The sequence below is a fragment of the Pelobates fuscus genome, chromosome 5 (assembly GCF_036172605.1).
Source record: "Pelobates fuscus isolate aPelFus1 chromosome 5, aPelFus1.pri, whole genome shotgun sequence".
Classification (NCBI taxonomy): domain Eukaryota; kingdom Metazoa; phylum Chordata; class Amphibia; order Anura; family Pelobatidae; genus Pelobates; species Pelobates fuscus.
The window spans coordinates 78,317,522-78,333,881 of NC_086321.1; the positions used below are offsets into that span (position 1 = coordinate 78,317,522).

The window sequence follows — 16,360 nt, forward strand, 5'->3', positions numbered from 1 at the left end:
TGAGAGATTGAGTTTCAGAAAGCGGGAGGACATCCAGTCAGAGATGGAAGAAAGGCAAGCAGTGACACGTTGCAGGACGGCAGGGGAGAGGTCCGGGGAGGAGAGATATAGCTGGGTGTCATCAGCGTACAGGTGGTAGTGAAATCCAAAAGAGGTAATAAGTTTGCCAAGAGAGGCAGTATAAAGAGAAAATAGAAGGGGACCAAGGACGGAGCCTTGGGGAACTCCAACCGAGACAGGGCAAGGGGAGGAGGTATCATTAGAAATGGAGACACTGAATGAGCGTTGGGAGAGATAGGAGGAAAACCACGAGAGGACAGAGTCACAGAGACCAAGCGATTGAAGAGTTTGAAGAAGGAGAGCATGATCAACGGTGTCAAAGGCCGCTGAGAGGTCAAGAAGAATTAGTATGGAGTAGTGGCCTTTGGATTTAGCTGCGATTAGGTCGTTAGTAACTTTGATAAGGGCAGTCTCTGTAGAGTGGAGAGGGCGGAAGCCAGATTGAAGAGGGTCAAGGAGAGAGTTGGAATTGAGGAAATGAGACACACGGGTAAAGACAAGTCTTTCCAGAAGCTTTGAGGAAAAAGGGAGCAGGGATATGGGACGGTAGTTAGAGGGGGTGGATGGGTCGAGGGATGGTTTTTTTAGTATAGGTACTACAGTGGCATGTTTAAGGTCAGCAGGGACGATGCCAGAGGAGAGCGAGCAGTTGAAGATGTGTGTTAGAGAAGGCACGAGACAAGTGGAGAGAGATCTAATAAGGTGAGATGGGACAGGATCGAGCGGGCAAGTGGTGGGGCGAGAGGAGCAAAGAAGAGCAGCCACCTCTTGGTCAGTAGCTGGGGAGAATGTCTGAAGGGTAGGAAAGGCATGATCTATGTGTGATTGAGAAACAGAAAGGCAAGGAGGGGAGAATTCTTTCCTTAGCTGTTCAATCTTGTCAGTGAAGTAACATGCGAAGTTATCAGCAGTAAGGTTAGTTTTGGGGGTGGCCACAGCAGGGCGAAGAAGAGAATTAAAGGTGTGAAAGAGACGCCTGGGGTTGCGGGAACATGAACTAATGAGAGTGGAAAAATAGAACTGTTTGGCAAGGGCAAGGGCTGCACTGTATGAACACAATATGAATCTATAATGGAGAAAGTCTGATTGTGTACGAGACTTCCTCCAGGAGCGTTCAGCACAACGGGAGCATCTTTGCAGGTAGCGCGTTGATTTAGTATGCCATGGTTGGGGGCGGGTCCTCCTCGAGGTGCTTGTTTGGAGTGGCGCTGCAGTGTTCAAGGCAGATGTAAGAGTAGAGTTATATATGGAGATGGCCTGTGAAGGACAGGAGAGGGAAGGGATGGACAGCAGTTGTGAATCAATGTCAGCTGACAACTGTTGGAGATCAAGAGAATTAAGGTCCCTCCTGAGTTGAGGGGGGTTAGGCTGAGGTTTTTGGGTGAGGGGGTATGTGAGAGCAAATGATAAGAGGTGGTGATCAGAGAGTGGATATGGAGTGTTGCAGATATTAGATACTGTACATGCATAAGTGAAGATTAGGTCAAGGGTATTGCCAGCTACATGGGTGGGAGAATCTGCCCACTGCGATAGCCCGAGGGAGGAAGTCATGGAAAGTAGTTTGGTGGCTGCAGAGGTCAAAGGTGGGTTTATAGGAATATTGAAGTCCCCGAGAATTAGGGATGGAATGTTAGAAGAGAGGAAATAGGGTAGCCAGGCAGCAAAGTGGTCAAGGAAGAGAAGAGGGGAACCAGGGGGGCGGTAAATAACAGCAATGTTAGCAGAGAAGGGTTTGAAAAGGCGAATCGAGTGTATTTCAAATGATGGGAAAGAGAGAGAAGGGGGGGTGGGAAGAGGTTTAAAAGAGCAGTGAGGGGAGAGGAGAAACCCAACACCACCACCTTTACATTCAGAGTTTCTTGGGTTGTGGGTAAGTTGGAGACCACCGAAGGACAAAGATGCAGGGGTGGCAGTGTCAGAGGGGGAGAGCCAGGTTTCTGTTATGGCTAGTAAATCTATAATTTAAATCCTAAATGGCAGATGATTGAGCAGTGAGGATGCAGGGGCATGTTCTATACACCAAAACTGCTTCATTAAGCTAAAGTTGTTCAGGTGACTATAGTGTTCCTTTTAAGGACACTATTGATGGTAACTTTCTAATAGCCACAAAGTCGGTTTTAGTTTTAGGCTGATTAGCAGTCACTAATGTCAAGTCCATCCTAATGTCAAATAATTCTAAATTTGTGCTATGATGTTAACACAGTCTCTCACCGTGACACAATTCCATAGCACCTTGAGCGTTCTTGGGTGCAAGACGTAGGTGCACTGGGATTTATGCCATCAGTATAATGTAATATCAAGTGAATATATTTTACACGACGTTCAAAAAACCCCAACATGAGGGGAACAATGATTACAAGGGATTTGCCTAACCTTGGTCTTCAAGGGGTTACAGCCTAAGGAAAGTCTTCATAACAATCTGGTCATTAGAGACCCTACTCTGCCACGAACATTGTGCTTGTTTAGTATTCGCAATGCATTGACCTAGCCTCTTAGTCAATAAGGGGTTAAGACCCTCTGAAGCAAATTGAATTAATAGCTTGGAAAAATACAGAATTTCATAAGCATTACAGAATCCAGTCACGCCAGGACTTTTGCAATCCCTAAATGTCTGAAACAAGATATTAGGTGAAATTATTACAAAAAAGTGGATTTCAGGGTCTCTTCTGAGGATTTGTGTTAGAACAATACTAAGGAAACCAGCCAGCATTGCTCCCAATTATACTTTTTTTTGTTTGTTTTCTGTCAAATCCGTTGAAGGGACCCAGTTTAACATTTTGATTGCCAAAGGAAGTTGAGAAATTAATTTTCATGGCACATGTTGCTCAGTCCCCCATCTTTCCCCATTTCACTGGTGCACCATGGGTTAAATGCTTGACCGTGCTCCTATATGTCTGTTTTAAACTATTATACACAATAAGCTTAGTTGTCTGAAAAAGTCATGTTTATGTTTAGATGTTCTAGACTAGATTATATTATTTAATAGTATTACCATGCTTGTTTAACATGCTGATATTTAATAGCCTGCCTCAAAAGTGCTGTGAGGCTTACCGGTATGTATGTTTGCTTTTCTCTAACTTATTTAAAATCCACATTTAAAGCACAGTCCCTTTACATGCTTTTAAAAACACATTTTTATAGCCAATATCATATTTTTACAAGCACCAGTGGACCTGATCAGTGGCTTGTAGGAATTAATTGCTAAATGAGGAAAAGATGCTCGATTTAAGTCCAGAATGCTGAGCTTGCCAAACTACGGTATTTTTGGCTTGATTTTGCGGCTTGATTTTGCAGCTTGTTTGTCAACTCTTCAAAATGTTAATATTTAGTTACACTAAACTTACAATATATAAAATACAATTAGATCATTTTAGAGTGGATTAGAGTAATGGGAAATGTAGTTTAAAACCTCTGCTCAATCACTACTCAAAACACTACAGAATTCCCTACAGGTAAATGTGGGAATCGGAAATGTAATGTTTGAATTTCTTAGTTTAGTTTAAATATTAATGTTTATTCAGTTTTGTGTTTGATATGTATGCTATGCCGACAAATTTTAGCACACGTTTCCTCAAAAAGAAAAATGGAGTTCTGTCCCAGAATATACGCTGGTTAACCACATACAATTTGTACTTGTCTTAGTGATAATTCAAATAGAGCTTTTAATAATATAAACTACAAAAATGTATTGATATTTCCTAACTGATTTCATGTTGTAGCTTGTAAATAATGTGTATATATGTTGTTCATTACAAGATCTGTTTAAGTCCGAATGTCATAATACTGGTTCATTGATGACTTTATTTTATTTATTTTTTCAGATGATATACCTAGGTTCTGGCCTTTGTTGTGTTGGCGCCCTTGCTGGTCTCTCCACTCAACGAACTGCACGTCTTGGTAACTCCCTGGGTATGATGGGAGTCGCTGGAGGTATTGTTGCCACCCTGGGCGCCCTTAAACCTAGCCCAGAACTGCTTGCACAGATGTCTGGAGCATTGGCACTTGGTGGCACTATAGGTAAGTGTATTACAACTATGAAAGCTTAACAATCACTGTGTATGTATGTGTTATCAAACCTGGTATTGTCTGTCCTGTCTGGATTACTGCTTTGATGTGATGAGGAGTTATTTTAGGAGGAACATACTCTTTGATGCGATTGCATCACGCCTGCCTTGCTCTAAGGCATGTTGCTGACTTGTGGCTAGGTAGAGCGTTGGAATTTCATGCTATAGATGGTATGATCACTTTACAAGTCTTTTATCTGGAAACCGCTAATAATCAAGAATGCTGATAATTGTCTGTCAGTCTGGTTGTACTCCGCTCCTCAAATGTCAAAGAATGTTTGCTCTTAAAGGAACACTAAAAAAAGAAAAAAAAAAAGAAAAAAAATCCCCTCTCCCCCCCCTCTTTCTTACTAATTAGAAATGTTACAATTATTTTAAATTACTCTCCCCCCCTACAAAATAAATAAATAAACCCTTAAACTTGCCTTTATGCCAGCCCCAGGGCAGTCTTCTTATTGTAGCCAGATCCTCACCCTAACTTTTGTCCAACCTGATGCATCCTAGAGAAACATTGAGGAATGCATACCAAGCAAATATATGGAAATCACTGAACCTGAAGCTTCTCATTGAGAAGTATCGGATACACACAGCATCCAGTGTTGGCAGACTTTGCATGCTGACTCTGGATGTCAAACAGATTTGATATCTGAATTGATTTCTGTTGCATCCTCCTAGTGATTGATTGTTTTACATCCTCTAATAGGCCAGGAAATTGCGAAATGTAAACGATGCAATTTCTCAGAAATGATAGTGGTTTTAAAGCTTTGTGTCCTTGTAACAGTTTTCATAAATCCACCTCTGCATGGCCAAGGTTGGCATTCTCCTGATGCTCCGACTCCTTCTAGGTCGGTGTTTATTGACGCTGAAAATGTGTTAAACTGGTCTAATGAGTAATACAAGTTATGTGCATTATGTGATCATTTTTATTGCACCTAATATGCCAATGGGCAGGTAGACCTTGAAATTTTGGTAATAATGACCGATTTCTGTGCATTTAAATAACCCCCCAAAATTTAAATGGGCCTACAATGTTTTACTACTTTTTATTTGTTTTGCCCAAACTGCTACCATTAAATAAAAAAATAACTCACTAATTTGATCTGCTTGCTACAATTTTATGTGGACCATGTATATTCTAAATGTGATGCTGTAGCAAACGGAGCAGTTTGTTCTCTGAAAGGGTAAAGTGAATGGTGGATTTTTAATTCTTTTATTTATTTTTTTGTTAGCGTTTGTATTTCTTTGCCCAGAATATTTCTGAAAAGCGAATGGCTAATTGTTTTCTGTTCCCACTCCCTTCAACAGGTCTGACTATTGCCAAGCGTATCCAGATTTCAGACCTACCACAGCTTGTAGCTGCTTTCCACAGCCTGGTGGGTCTGGCTGCTGTTCTCACCTGCGTTGCAGAGTACATGATCGAATATCCCCACTTTGCAACAGACCCTGCAGCAAACCTCACAAAGATCGTGGCATATCTGGGTACCTACATTGGTGGTGTGACATTCAGTGGCTCCCTCATTGCATATGGGAAGCTGCAGGGTAAGTCTCAAACGGTTTTGGTTTCTTGCTAATTTCCTAGTTTTCTTTTCCTATTTGCTCCCTCCCTTTCCATATTCCCATTGCCAAGTTATTCAGCATTAAACAAACATGGTTAAATAGTGAACCTTGAGGCTTATTCCAAATAGACAACTGGATGGAATGAGTTCTGCTCCAGGTGTTCTAAACACACATGCCTGGGAACAATTTACTGTTTCATGCCATGTTTTGTTTAAGTTGTGTCTCGTAGTGGGTGTTCTTTCTGTACACGAGGTATAACGTGCATCGTGGCGCCACAATTTTTAGTTTGCCTGCCCAACTTTTGCAAGCTCCCTGCAACCTGCTTCTTAAGGGGAGAGGTAAACAATCGCCGCACTATAAATAATCGTGCTTGGTTCTCTTTGTAAAATACTCCCATGTGTTTCCTTTAAGTAGATGTTTTGTATTTAAGCATTTCAAATTGAGGTTTTGTTTTCAGGACCCTCCATGCTATCTTTTGTAATGTATGCAGGAGATTATTGATAGTGCTGTTGTCGTACATAATTTATGTACTGGTCCTTTTCAGCCCAACAGCAATTTATCTTCATTTGAGCAAAGAGGAAACGTTAGATCTTTTTGCTATTAAAAACACACGCGTATACACGCACACGACAAGTAATAATATTGAGTAGATATAAATTGTTTATATACGTAGAGCTGAAAGATGGGATCTTGCTAGTGCTGACTGTTTAACTATCCCATGGAGCTACGGTTCCTTGGTAGCTCGTTCCTGCAATAAATAAAGTATAATGCTTACATATACTCAACAAAGTTTAGCGGTATATTGTAAAATTAAATATATACTGCATTATGGAAGAGATATAGGCAAACTAAGTATGTAAAAAGATAAATCTACAATACAATAATAACAGAAAATAACATAGCGTAATACTGTTAAATTAAAAAAGGGGAGTGGAAATGTAGATAGTTATTCACACTCACAAACCAAAATTGATTGTACGCATATCTTATAAAGCGATGGATATCTCAGGATAGGTGGAACATCATGGTATACATAGAAGAGAACAAAAAGGCATAATAGTGCAGAGTATCTTGATAAAAAAAACACTTTAATAATGAGGCACACTTACAATGTTGTAGAGGCAAGCAGGCATGTAAAATCAACCGGTCTCAGGATCACAGAGTTAGTCACAGGATCAACAGAACCAGAAAATAAAAACCTCATCAACAAATAATAAAAAAAACTCTAAACACTATATGTCAGCCCTACGCGTTTCGTTCAAACGTCCTTGAACTTCCTCAGGGGCATAAAAGTCCTATGTGCAGGCATGACCGTCCATATGATTCCGGTGTCTTTTAAATCAGTCCGGTTTTGGCGCGCAGAAGCTGTCCTCCAATTAGCAGCTCACTTCCGGGTTCGCCCATCCGCAATGTTTCCGGGTGCGTCCCTATGACGCAACCTGAAATGCGGCTCAAGCCTCTCTTTCAAATCAACATCTTTGCGTTCCACCTAGTATGCGTTTCACCGCTCGTTTACAAAGCGGAAAACGTCCATAAATATAAGAAAATGTAAACAGCATATATATACAGTATCAGTTATGTCTATAATCATAATCTTAAACATAATATTATCTACAGGAATAGATCCAGGGGCGTATTAGCCGCGAGGCAAACAAGGCATTTGCCTTGGGCGGCATTTTCTAGGGGGCGGCAAAAAAAGCCGCCCCCCAAATGCCCAAGGCAAATGTCTTGTTAGCCTTGCGGCTAACAGACATGCTGGGCTGCTGCTGGGCGGTCGGGCGGCGCTCTTGGGCGGCTGGCGAGGGAGCACTTCATCTGAGCTGTCTGCTCAGCTCCCTCGCGCGCCGCAGAGTGAGGCTGGGAGCCGGAATATGACGTCATATTCCGGCTCCGCCTCCCAGCCTCACTGTGCGGCGCGCGAGGGAGCTGAGCAGACAGCTCAGATGAAGTGCTCCCTCACCAGCCGCCCGACCGCCCAGCAGCAGCCCAGCAGCCACTGGACCACCAGGGAAAAAAGATGCCCCCCCCCCCAGCATTCCCAAAGGTAAGGAGGCTGGGGGGGGGGGTTGAAGTAAAAATAAATAAAAAAAAAGTGTTAATGTGAGTGAGTGTGAGTGTCTGTTAGTGAGTGTGAGTGTCTGTTAGTGAGTGTGAGTGTCTGTTAGTGAGTGTGAGTGTCTGTTAGTGAGTGTGAGTGTCTGTTAGTGAGTGTGAGTGTCTGTTAGTGAGTGTGAGTGTCTGTTAGTGAGTGTGAGTGTCTGTTAGTGAATGTGTGTCTGTTAGTGAATGTGTGTCTGTTAGTGAATGTGTGTCTGTTAGTGAATGTGTGTCTGTTAGTGAATGTGTGTCTGTTAGTGAATGTGTGTCTGTTAGTGAGTGTGTGTCTGTTAGTGAGTGTGTGTCTGTTAGTGAGTGTGAGTGTGTGTGTGTCTGTTAGTGTGTTTGCCTGTGAGTGTGTGTGTGTGTGTGTCTGACTGTGTGTGTGTATGTTAGTGAGTGTGTGTGTGTCTGCTTGTTTGTGTCTGGTAGTGACTGAGTGTGTGTCTGTTAGTGTGTGTCAGTGTGTGTCTGTTAGTGTGTGTCTGTTAGTGTGTGTCTGTTAGTGTGTGTCTGTTAGTGTGTGTCTGTTAGTGTGTGTCTGTTAGTGTGTGTCTGTTAGTGTGTGTCTGTTAGTGTGTGTCTGTTAGTGTGTGTCTGTTAGTGTGTGTCTGTTAGTGCGTGTCTGTTAGTGCGTGTCTGTTAGTGCGTGTCTGTTAGTGCGTGTCTGTTAGTGCGTGTCTGTTAGTGCGTGTCTGTTAGTGCGTGTCTGTTAGTGCGTGTCTGTTAGTGCGTGTCTGTTAGTGCGTGTCTGTTAGTGCGTGTCTGTTAGTGCGTGTCTGTTAGTGCGTGTCTGTTAGTGCGTGTCTGTTAGTGCGTGTCTGTTAGTGCGTGTCTGTTAGTGCGTGTCTGTTAGTGCGTGTCTGTTAGTGCGTGTCTGTTAGTGCGTGTGAGTGTGTCTGTGTCTGTTAGTGCGTGTGAGTGTGTCTGTGTCTGTTAGTGCGTGTGAGTGTGTCTGTGTCTGTTAGTGCGTGTGAGTGTGTCTGTGTCTGTTAGTGAGTGTGAGTGTGTCTGTGTCTGTTAGTGAGTGTGAGTGTGTCTGTTACTGAGTGTGAGTGTGTCTGTGTCTGTTACTGAGTGTGAGTGTGTCTGTGTCTGTTACTGAGTGTGAGTGTGTCTGTGTCTGTTACTGAGTGTGAGTGTGTCTGTGTCTGTTACTGAGTGTGAGTGTGTCTGTGTCTGTTACTGAGTGTGAGTGTGTCTGTGTCTGTTACTGAGTGTGAGTGTGTCTGTGTCTGTTACTGAGTGTGAGTGTGTCTGTGTCTGTTACTGAGTGTGTGTGTGTGTATTTAGAATGCGGGACGGGGTAAAGGTTGGGTGGGGGTGGCGCGGGGGGGGGGCGGGGTGCCTGAGTTTTGTCCTGCCTAGGGCAGCACAAAACCAGGATACACCACTGAATAGATCATTAATAATTCTTCTCAAAAACCCTTAATCAATATATATACAGAGTGTGACATAAAATGTCACATTCCCAGAAAATACTAATCACATATAATTAATTAACCCCTTAAGGACATACCTTTTAAGGACACAAGCAATTTTTGCATTTTTTGCTGTTTGTGTTCAACTGCAATTTGCATCTCTCTCATTTATTGTACCAACACATATTATATACCGTTTTTTAGACAACAAAAAGGGCTTTAATTTGATATGACCTATATATGTTTAAATTCTCATTTATTAAAAAAAAAAAAAGCAAAATAATGTGGAAAAAACAACGCTTTTTTCCCCACGTTTTGGCAATAATAATGTGTGCATAATATGTACAGCTTAGGAAAAGTAATTCAAAATCAATTCATTTAAGTGTCTTGATTTACAAAGTACATAATATGTGTAGGATTTCAGTTTATTTTGAAAGTTACAGGTCACAAACTACAAGGTCTAAAATAAAATTTCATTGTGAAACAATTTTAGAAGTTGGTATGTTTGTCTTGGAAGTTTAATACCCAGGGCTCGAGTCCTGCAGGAACGCGTGGGAACGGCGTTCCTGCACTTTTTTTTTAGTGCAGGAACGCTGTTCCCGTTTATGGTCCTGCAGGCACTCAGGGGGCGGCAAAAAATGCCGCCCCCAAATGTCCCCGTGTTCCCCCTGTCATGGGGGGCCCAAGAGGTGGCCTAATGGCCACCTGAAGGATCCCCCCCCGGCCGGCTCTTGTCTCGCTGTCAGACGCGGCGAGGGAGCTGTGTCCTCTCTGCTCCCTCTCGCCGTGCCGTTTGCTGATGCTGGGAGCCGGAATATGACGTCATTTCCGGCTCCTGGCATCAGCAGACAGCCCGCGCGGCGAGAGGGAGCAGAGAGGACACAGCTCCCTCGCCGCGTCTGACAGCGAGACAAGAGCCGGCCGCACTGGACCCCAGGGACAGGTCCACGCCAGCTCTCCAGGTAGGGAGGCTGGGTGGACATTTTTAAATTACACAAAAATTATTTGTATATATTTTTTTTTTATGTGTGTGTGTGTGTCTGGGAGTGAGTGTGTGTGTGTGTCTGGGAGTGAGTGTGTGTGTGTGTCTGGGAGTGAGTGTGTGTGTGTGTCTGGGAGTGTGTGTCTGGGAGTGTGTGTCTGGGAGTGTGTGTCTGGGAGTGTGTGTGTCTGGGAGTGTGTGTGTCTGGGAGTGTGTGTGTCTGGGAGTGTGTGTGTCTGGGAGTGTGTGTGTCTGGGAGTGTGTGTGTCTGGGAGTGTGTGTGTCTGGGAGTGTGTGTGTCTGGGAGTGTGTGTGTCTGGGAGTGTGTGTGTCTGGGAGTGTGTGTGTCTGGGAGTGTGTGTGTCTGGGAGTGTGTGTGTCTGGGAGTGTGTGTGTCTGGGAGTGTGTGTGTCTGGGAGTGTGTGTGTCTGGGAGTGTGTGTGTCTGGGAGTGTGTGTGTCTGGGAGTGTGTGTCTGGGAGTGTGTGTCTGGGAGTGTGTGTCTGGGAGTGTGTGTCTGGGAGTGTGTGTGTGTGTCTGGGAGTGTGTGTGTGTGTCTGGGAGTGTGTGTGTGTGTGTCTGGGTGTGTGTGTGTGTGTGTCTGGGAGTGTGTGTGTGTGTGTGTCTGGGTGTGTGTGTGTGTGTGTCTGGGAGTGTGTGTGTGTGTGTGTCTGGGAGTGTGTGTGTGTGTCTGGGAGTGTGTGTGTGTGTGTCTGGGAGTGTGTGTGTGTGTGTGTCTGGGAGTGTGTGTGTGTGTGTGTCTGGGAGTGTGTGTGTGTGTGTGTCTGGGAGTGTGTGTGTGTGTGTGTCTGGGAGTGTGTGTGTGTGTCTGGGAGTGTGTGTGTGTGTGTCTGGGAGTGTGTGTGTGTGTGTCTGGGAGTGTGTGTGTGTGTGTCTGGGAGTATGCGTGTGTGTGTCTGGGAGTATGCGTGTGTGTGTCTGGGAGTGTGTGTGTGTGTGTCTGGGAGTGTGTGTGTGTGTCTGGGTCTGGGAGTATGTGTGTGTGTGTCTGGGAGTGTGTGTGTGTGTGTCTGGGAGTGTGTGTGTGTGTCTGGGAGTGTGTGTGTGTGTGTGTCTGGGAGTGTGTGTGTGTGTGTGTCTGGGAGTGTGTGTGTGTGTGTCTGGGAGTGTGTGTGTGTGTGTCTGGGAGTGTGTGTGTGTGTGTCTGGGAGTGTGTGTGTGTGTGTCTGGGAGTGTGTGTGTGTGTGTCTGGGAGTATGCGTGTGTGTGTCTGGGAGTATGCGTGTGTGTGTCTGGGAGTATGCGTGTGTGTGTCTGGGAGTGTGTGTGTGTGTGTCTGGGAGTGTGTGTGTGTGTCTGGGTCTGGGAGTATGTGTGTGTGTGTGTGTGTGTGTGTGTGTGTGTGTGTGTGTCTGGGAGTGTGTGTGTGTGTGTGTGTGTGTGTGTGTGTGTCTGGGAGTGTGTGTGTGTGTGTGTGTGTGTGTGTGTGTGTCTGGGAGTATGTGTGTGTGTGTGTGTGTGTCTGGGAGTATGTGTGTGTGTGTGTCTGGGAGTGTGTGTGTCTGGGAGTATGTGTGTGTCTGGGAGTGTGTGTGTGTCTGGGAGTGTGTGTGTGTCTGGGAGTGTGTGTGTGTGTGTGTGTGTGTCTGGGAGTATGTGTGTGTCTGGGAGTGTGTGTGTGTCTGGGAGTGTGTGTGTGTGTGTGTGTGTGTGGGAGTGTGTGTGTGTGTGTCTGGGAGTGTGTGTGTGTGTGTCTGGGAGTGTGTCTGGGAGTGTGTGTGTGTACGTGTTTATATATGCATACAAGTTTTTGTTTTTTTCTGGTGGTGGGGTGAGGGTGGAACTCGAGTGAGTTCCCACACTTTATTCCCCAGGACTTGACCCCTGTTAATACCCATTACAGGAAACAAAATTGCCACACAAAAGTATATATTTATATAAAGTAGACATCACAGGCTATTTACCTAAGGTTAGTTTGACACTTTTTGCGTAGCCATTTCACCGCCAATCTCTGCTAAATATTAGAGTAAAATTGTGTTTTTTTCTCTATTTTGGCATATTCACATATAACAAGGTTTTTGTAATGTGTATTTCGTAAATCTAGTGTGTGCTATCCCTGTACAGAACCCCATATTGTGTTCAGCTACATCTGCTGAGTAAAACGATACCCCCATTGTATACCTTTGCCCCTATTCTGTGAAGCTACAGTGCCATATAGGAGACCATGCTATTTCAGTTTCTATAGTTGGAATTTTCATAGATGGTCATATTTGTGGCATTATAGCCATTTGACTGTTCAAATAACCCCATAAAGGCCTTCCATTTGAGAAAGCAGACACTCCAGGGTATGTTATTAGGCATATATTATACCTTAACTTGCCACCATGTTTTCACCAATTTATTTAGAATTTTGTGGTGAGAAAAAAAATATTACATTTTTTTTACATACATGTTGCATTTTCGCTGGGTATTTCTTACATTTGATAAGTGCCACTGTCATAAATTCCCCTAAGTATGCTCAGTTACCTCTTCTGAGTAAAACAATATGCCCAATGTATGACCCAGACACTATTTTGGGAAGTTACAGTGCTGTGAAAGAGATCTGATAAGTTCAGGTTTTTAAGTGTGAATTTACATGGAGAGTTTTAATGGGTCCGTATTCTATTTTTAAATATGTTAGCAGGCTGATTTTTCCAATTACCCCAAAAAGGCATACTATTTCTTAAAGAAGACGCCCAAGGGTATTTCAAACACATTTGAGACACAGCCATTTAAGTTTTTTCAAACTTTACATTTTTACCCTAGGGTGTCTTCTTTAAGAAATGGTATGCCTTTATGGGGTAGCTGGAATAATTAACCTACAAACAAACCTCCAAAGTGGGGTATGGACACAGCGTAAAAATGTAAAGTTTGAAAAAACTTAAATGGCTGTGTCTCAAATGTGTTTGAAATACCCTTGGGCGTCTTCTTTAAGAAATAGTATGCCTTTTTGGGGTAATTGGAAAAAGCAGCCTGCTAACATATTTAAAAATAGAATACGGACCCATTAAAACTTCACAAAATAGTGTCTGGGTCATACATTGGGCATATTGTTTTACTCAGAAGAGGTAACTGAGCATACTTAGGGGGAATTTATGACAGTGGCACTTATCAAATGTAAGAAATACCCAGCGAAAATGCAACATGTATGTAAAACAATTTAAATTTTTTTTTTCTCACCACAAAATTTGAAATAAATTGGTGAAAACATGGTGGCGAGTTAAGGTATAATATATGCCTAATAACATACCCTGGAGTGTCTGCTTTCTCAAATGGAAGGCCTTTATGGGGTTATTTGAATAGTCAAATGGCTATAATGCCACAAATTCAGACATATGACCATCTATGAAAATTCCAACTATAGAAACTGAAATATATGGTCTCCTATATGGCACTGTAGCTTCACAGAATAGGGGCAAAGGTATCAACAAGGTGGGAAGTATTAATCGTAATGATCTTCTTATGGATAAGAGAAAGGATGCTTCTAGGAATCCTGCATTTGATTTTTCTTTTAATACACAATATAGTTCCAAGGCCTTTGATATACAGAGGATCATTAAAAAACATTGGGGATTATTAATAGAGGATGAATACCTAAACAAACAGATTCCTCATCTTCCTAAAGTTATATTTAGGAGAGGAGTTAATTTAAAGCAAATTCTGGCACCAAGCACTTTTCGATCTGGAAACAGTAGAATTAAACGTAAAGAAGTTTATTATACATGTGGGAATTGCATTAGTTGCAACCACAAATATAAAAGTACCACGAGTTTTGTAAGCACGTTCAATAAGAGAAAGTTTAAAATTAAAGGTACATTATCCTGCTCTTCAACACATGTTGTATACCTACTCACATGTGGGTGTGGGTTGCAATATTTGGGAAGGACAGGAAGAAAAGCAAAAGTTAGGTTCCGATTTAAAGGACACCGGAATCATATGGACGGTCATGCCTGCACATAGGACCTTTATGCCCCTGAGGAAGTTCAAGGACATTTGAACGAAACGCGTAGGGCTGACATATAGTGTTTAGAGTTTTTTTTATTATTTGTTGATGAGGTTTTTATTTTCTGGTTCTGTTGATCCTGTGAATAACTCTGTGATCCTGAGACCGGTTGATTTTACATGCCTGCTTGCCTCTACAACATTGTAAGTGTGCCTCATTATTAAAGTGTTTTTTTTATCAAGATACTTTGCACTATTATGCCTTTTTGTTCTCTTCTATGTATACCATGATGTTCCACCTATCCTGAGATATCCATCGCTTTATAAGATATGCCTACAATCAATTTTGGTTTGTGAGTGTGAATAACTATCTACATTTCCACTCCCCTTTTTTAATTTAACAGTATTACGCTATGTTATTTTCTGTTGTTATTGTATTGTAGATTTATCTTTTTTCATATCGTTTTGAGGACCTGGACGAGTCCTTATCTGCAATACATATAGTTCAAGGGTAATTGTTTAGATTTCTATCTATTACCCACCAAGAGTGTGTCTTATCCACCAGTGGGTGTATCTGTACTTTCACTTTTGGTTATTTAACCCCTTAAGGACACATGACGTGTGTGACACGTCATGATTCCCTTTTATTCCAGAAGTTTGGTCCTTAAGGGGTTAAACTAAGTATGTAAAATAAAAGTATCATTAATGCCTGTGGGGTTCCTTTTCACAAAACATAATACCTGGCAGTATATAAATTGCAATAGACACATACACGCCCCTATTACACCCCATTTAAATATATTGGGCTTTATTCAATAAAGTAAGTTGTGATGAACTGAAATCTAAATTTGAAAAGTTTAGGACAAAGTAGTCAAGCTAAGTAATATATTGCTGATGTTGAATACTTTTTTTGTGCACAAATATTTTGGTCTGAGTTATATCAAATTCTTTTTTTTTTTTTAATTATCACCGTAAATAAACCACCATATTTTCTTTCATCATCAATACTCTACCAGGTTCTCATCTGGTTAAGTCACAAGTTCTTTGGTTACAGTCAGGTGCGCCTGTCTCCTACGTGTTTGATAATCCACTTGTGAAATGACGCTGTTCCATAATATTTTTTACTAGGATGCCAAACAAAGGAATGTACAAGCATTCTAAAGGTGATCATTCCTCTTTAAGAACCAACTTCACAAGATGTGCGTTTGGAGACTCTCCCAGCGCTTATTAAAATGTGTTTGCATTATATGAAGCGGCAACATAACACACATCTTGCAAATACGCCTCTAGGCTATGGTATCCAGGTTTATAGGTCTGTATCTTGACCTGCTAATAATCTTCAGGGAGTTATAGGGCCAATTGTATTATTAGTCATCTGGAAGACACACACCTGTTTTTCATTTGGGTCTGGGCTTGTTAGTAAACTGGTGTAGTGCTTGTAAGATACAGTAAATGATACTGATTGTCGGCTAGTTGAAAGTGGGGGAGGGAGACGTCCAGTGAGGTCATTAGGACTTCTGGTAGCTGACCCCGATATGTACGTTGCCGTTTGAATGTCATCAGCTAATAGACCTTGTAAATTAACCTTAATATTCTTGTTATGCACAGGTGTGTGTATAGAGCTGAGCAAACTAAATGTAGAGTATCCCAACACATTTCTACCTGGATACCTTGAGTCACATGTGACAAAAGGGAATTTCTAGGACCTTAACTTGCCTGAATTAGGTGCAGCTTATTGTAGAACAGGTGGCCTGAGTCTGACATGTGACTATTGTGGCTTATATGGCGCACACACACAATCACCACAGCTGCTCTGAAATCTTTGTAGGTTGTGGTTAAATCCAGGAGGGGACACATTAATCGATCAGGTTCACAAAGAGATAACGATAGGCAGAGGGATTTTAAAGGTACAGTACCCTACCCTGTGAAGGACTACATTAACATGTATCAATTCACCACCTATTTTTTAAGTGAATAAACATCCATAGCGTTCTTTCTTATTCTCTTTGATATATTTTTGAGTCATGAGCAGATCATTGTTTGGAGAATTAACTAGATTATCTATTCATCTATTTAGTATTTACGGAAAATGCATAATTTTGATGGTTCAGTTCAAACGTAATTATATATTTTAAAAAAATGCAAATAACAAATGCCAAGGAACGCCCTTCTTTTTTATTTATTTATTTATTTTTTCTCCAGCTTTGCCATGGTAACCTTGAAAGAGCCCCCTTTTCT

The 16,360-nt window shown here is 42.2% G+C and overlaps 1 protein-coding gene across 1 annotated transcript in view; it reads left to right on the forward strand.

Annotated features, from left to right (window-relative positions):
• The window catches only part of NNT (nicotinamide nucleotide transhydrogenase), a 74,428-nt gene that overhangs the window by 35,624 nt on the left and 22,444 nt on the right, over positions 1 to 16,360 (forward strand). Inside the window, exons 14-15 of the mRNA XM_063454025.1 lie at positions 3,882 to 4,077; positions 5,430 to 5,663. Coding sequence (XP_063310095.1) covers positions 3,882 to 4,077; positions 5,430 to 5,663 — 430 coding nt within the window. The remainder of the gene's footprint in view (positions 1 to 3,881; positions 4,078 to 5,429; positions 5,664 to 16,360) is intronic.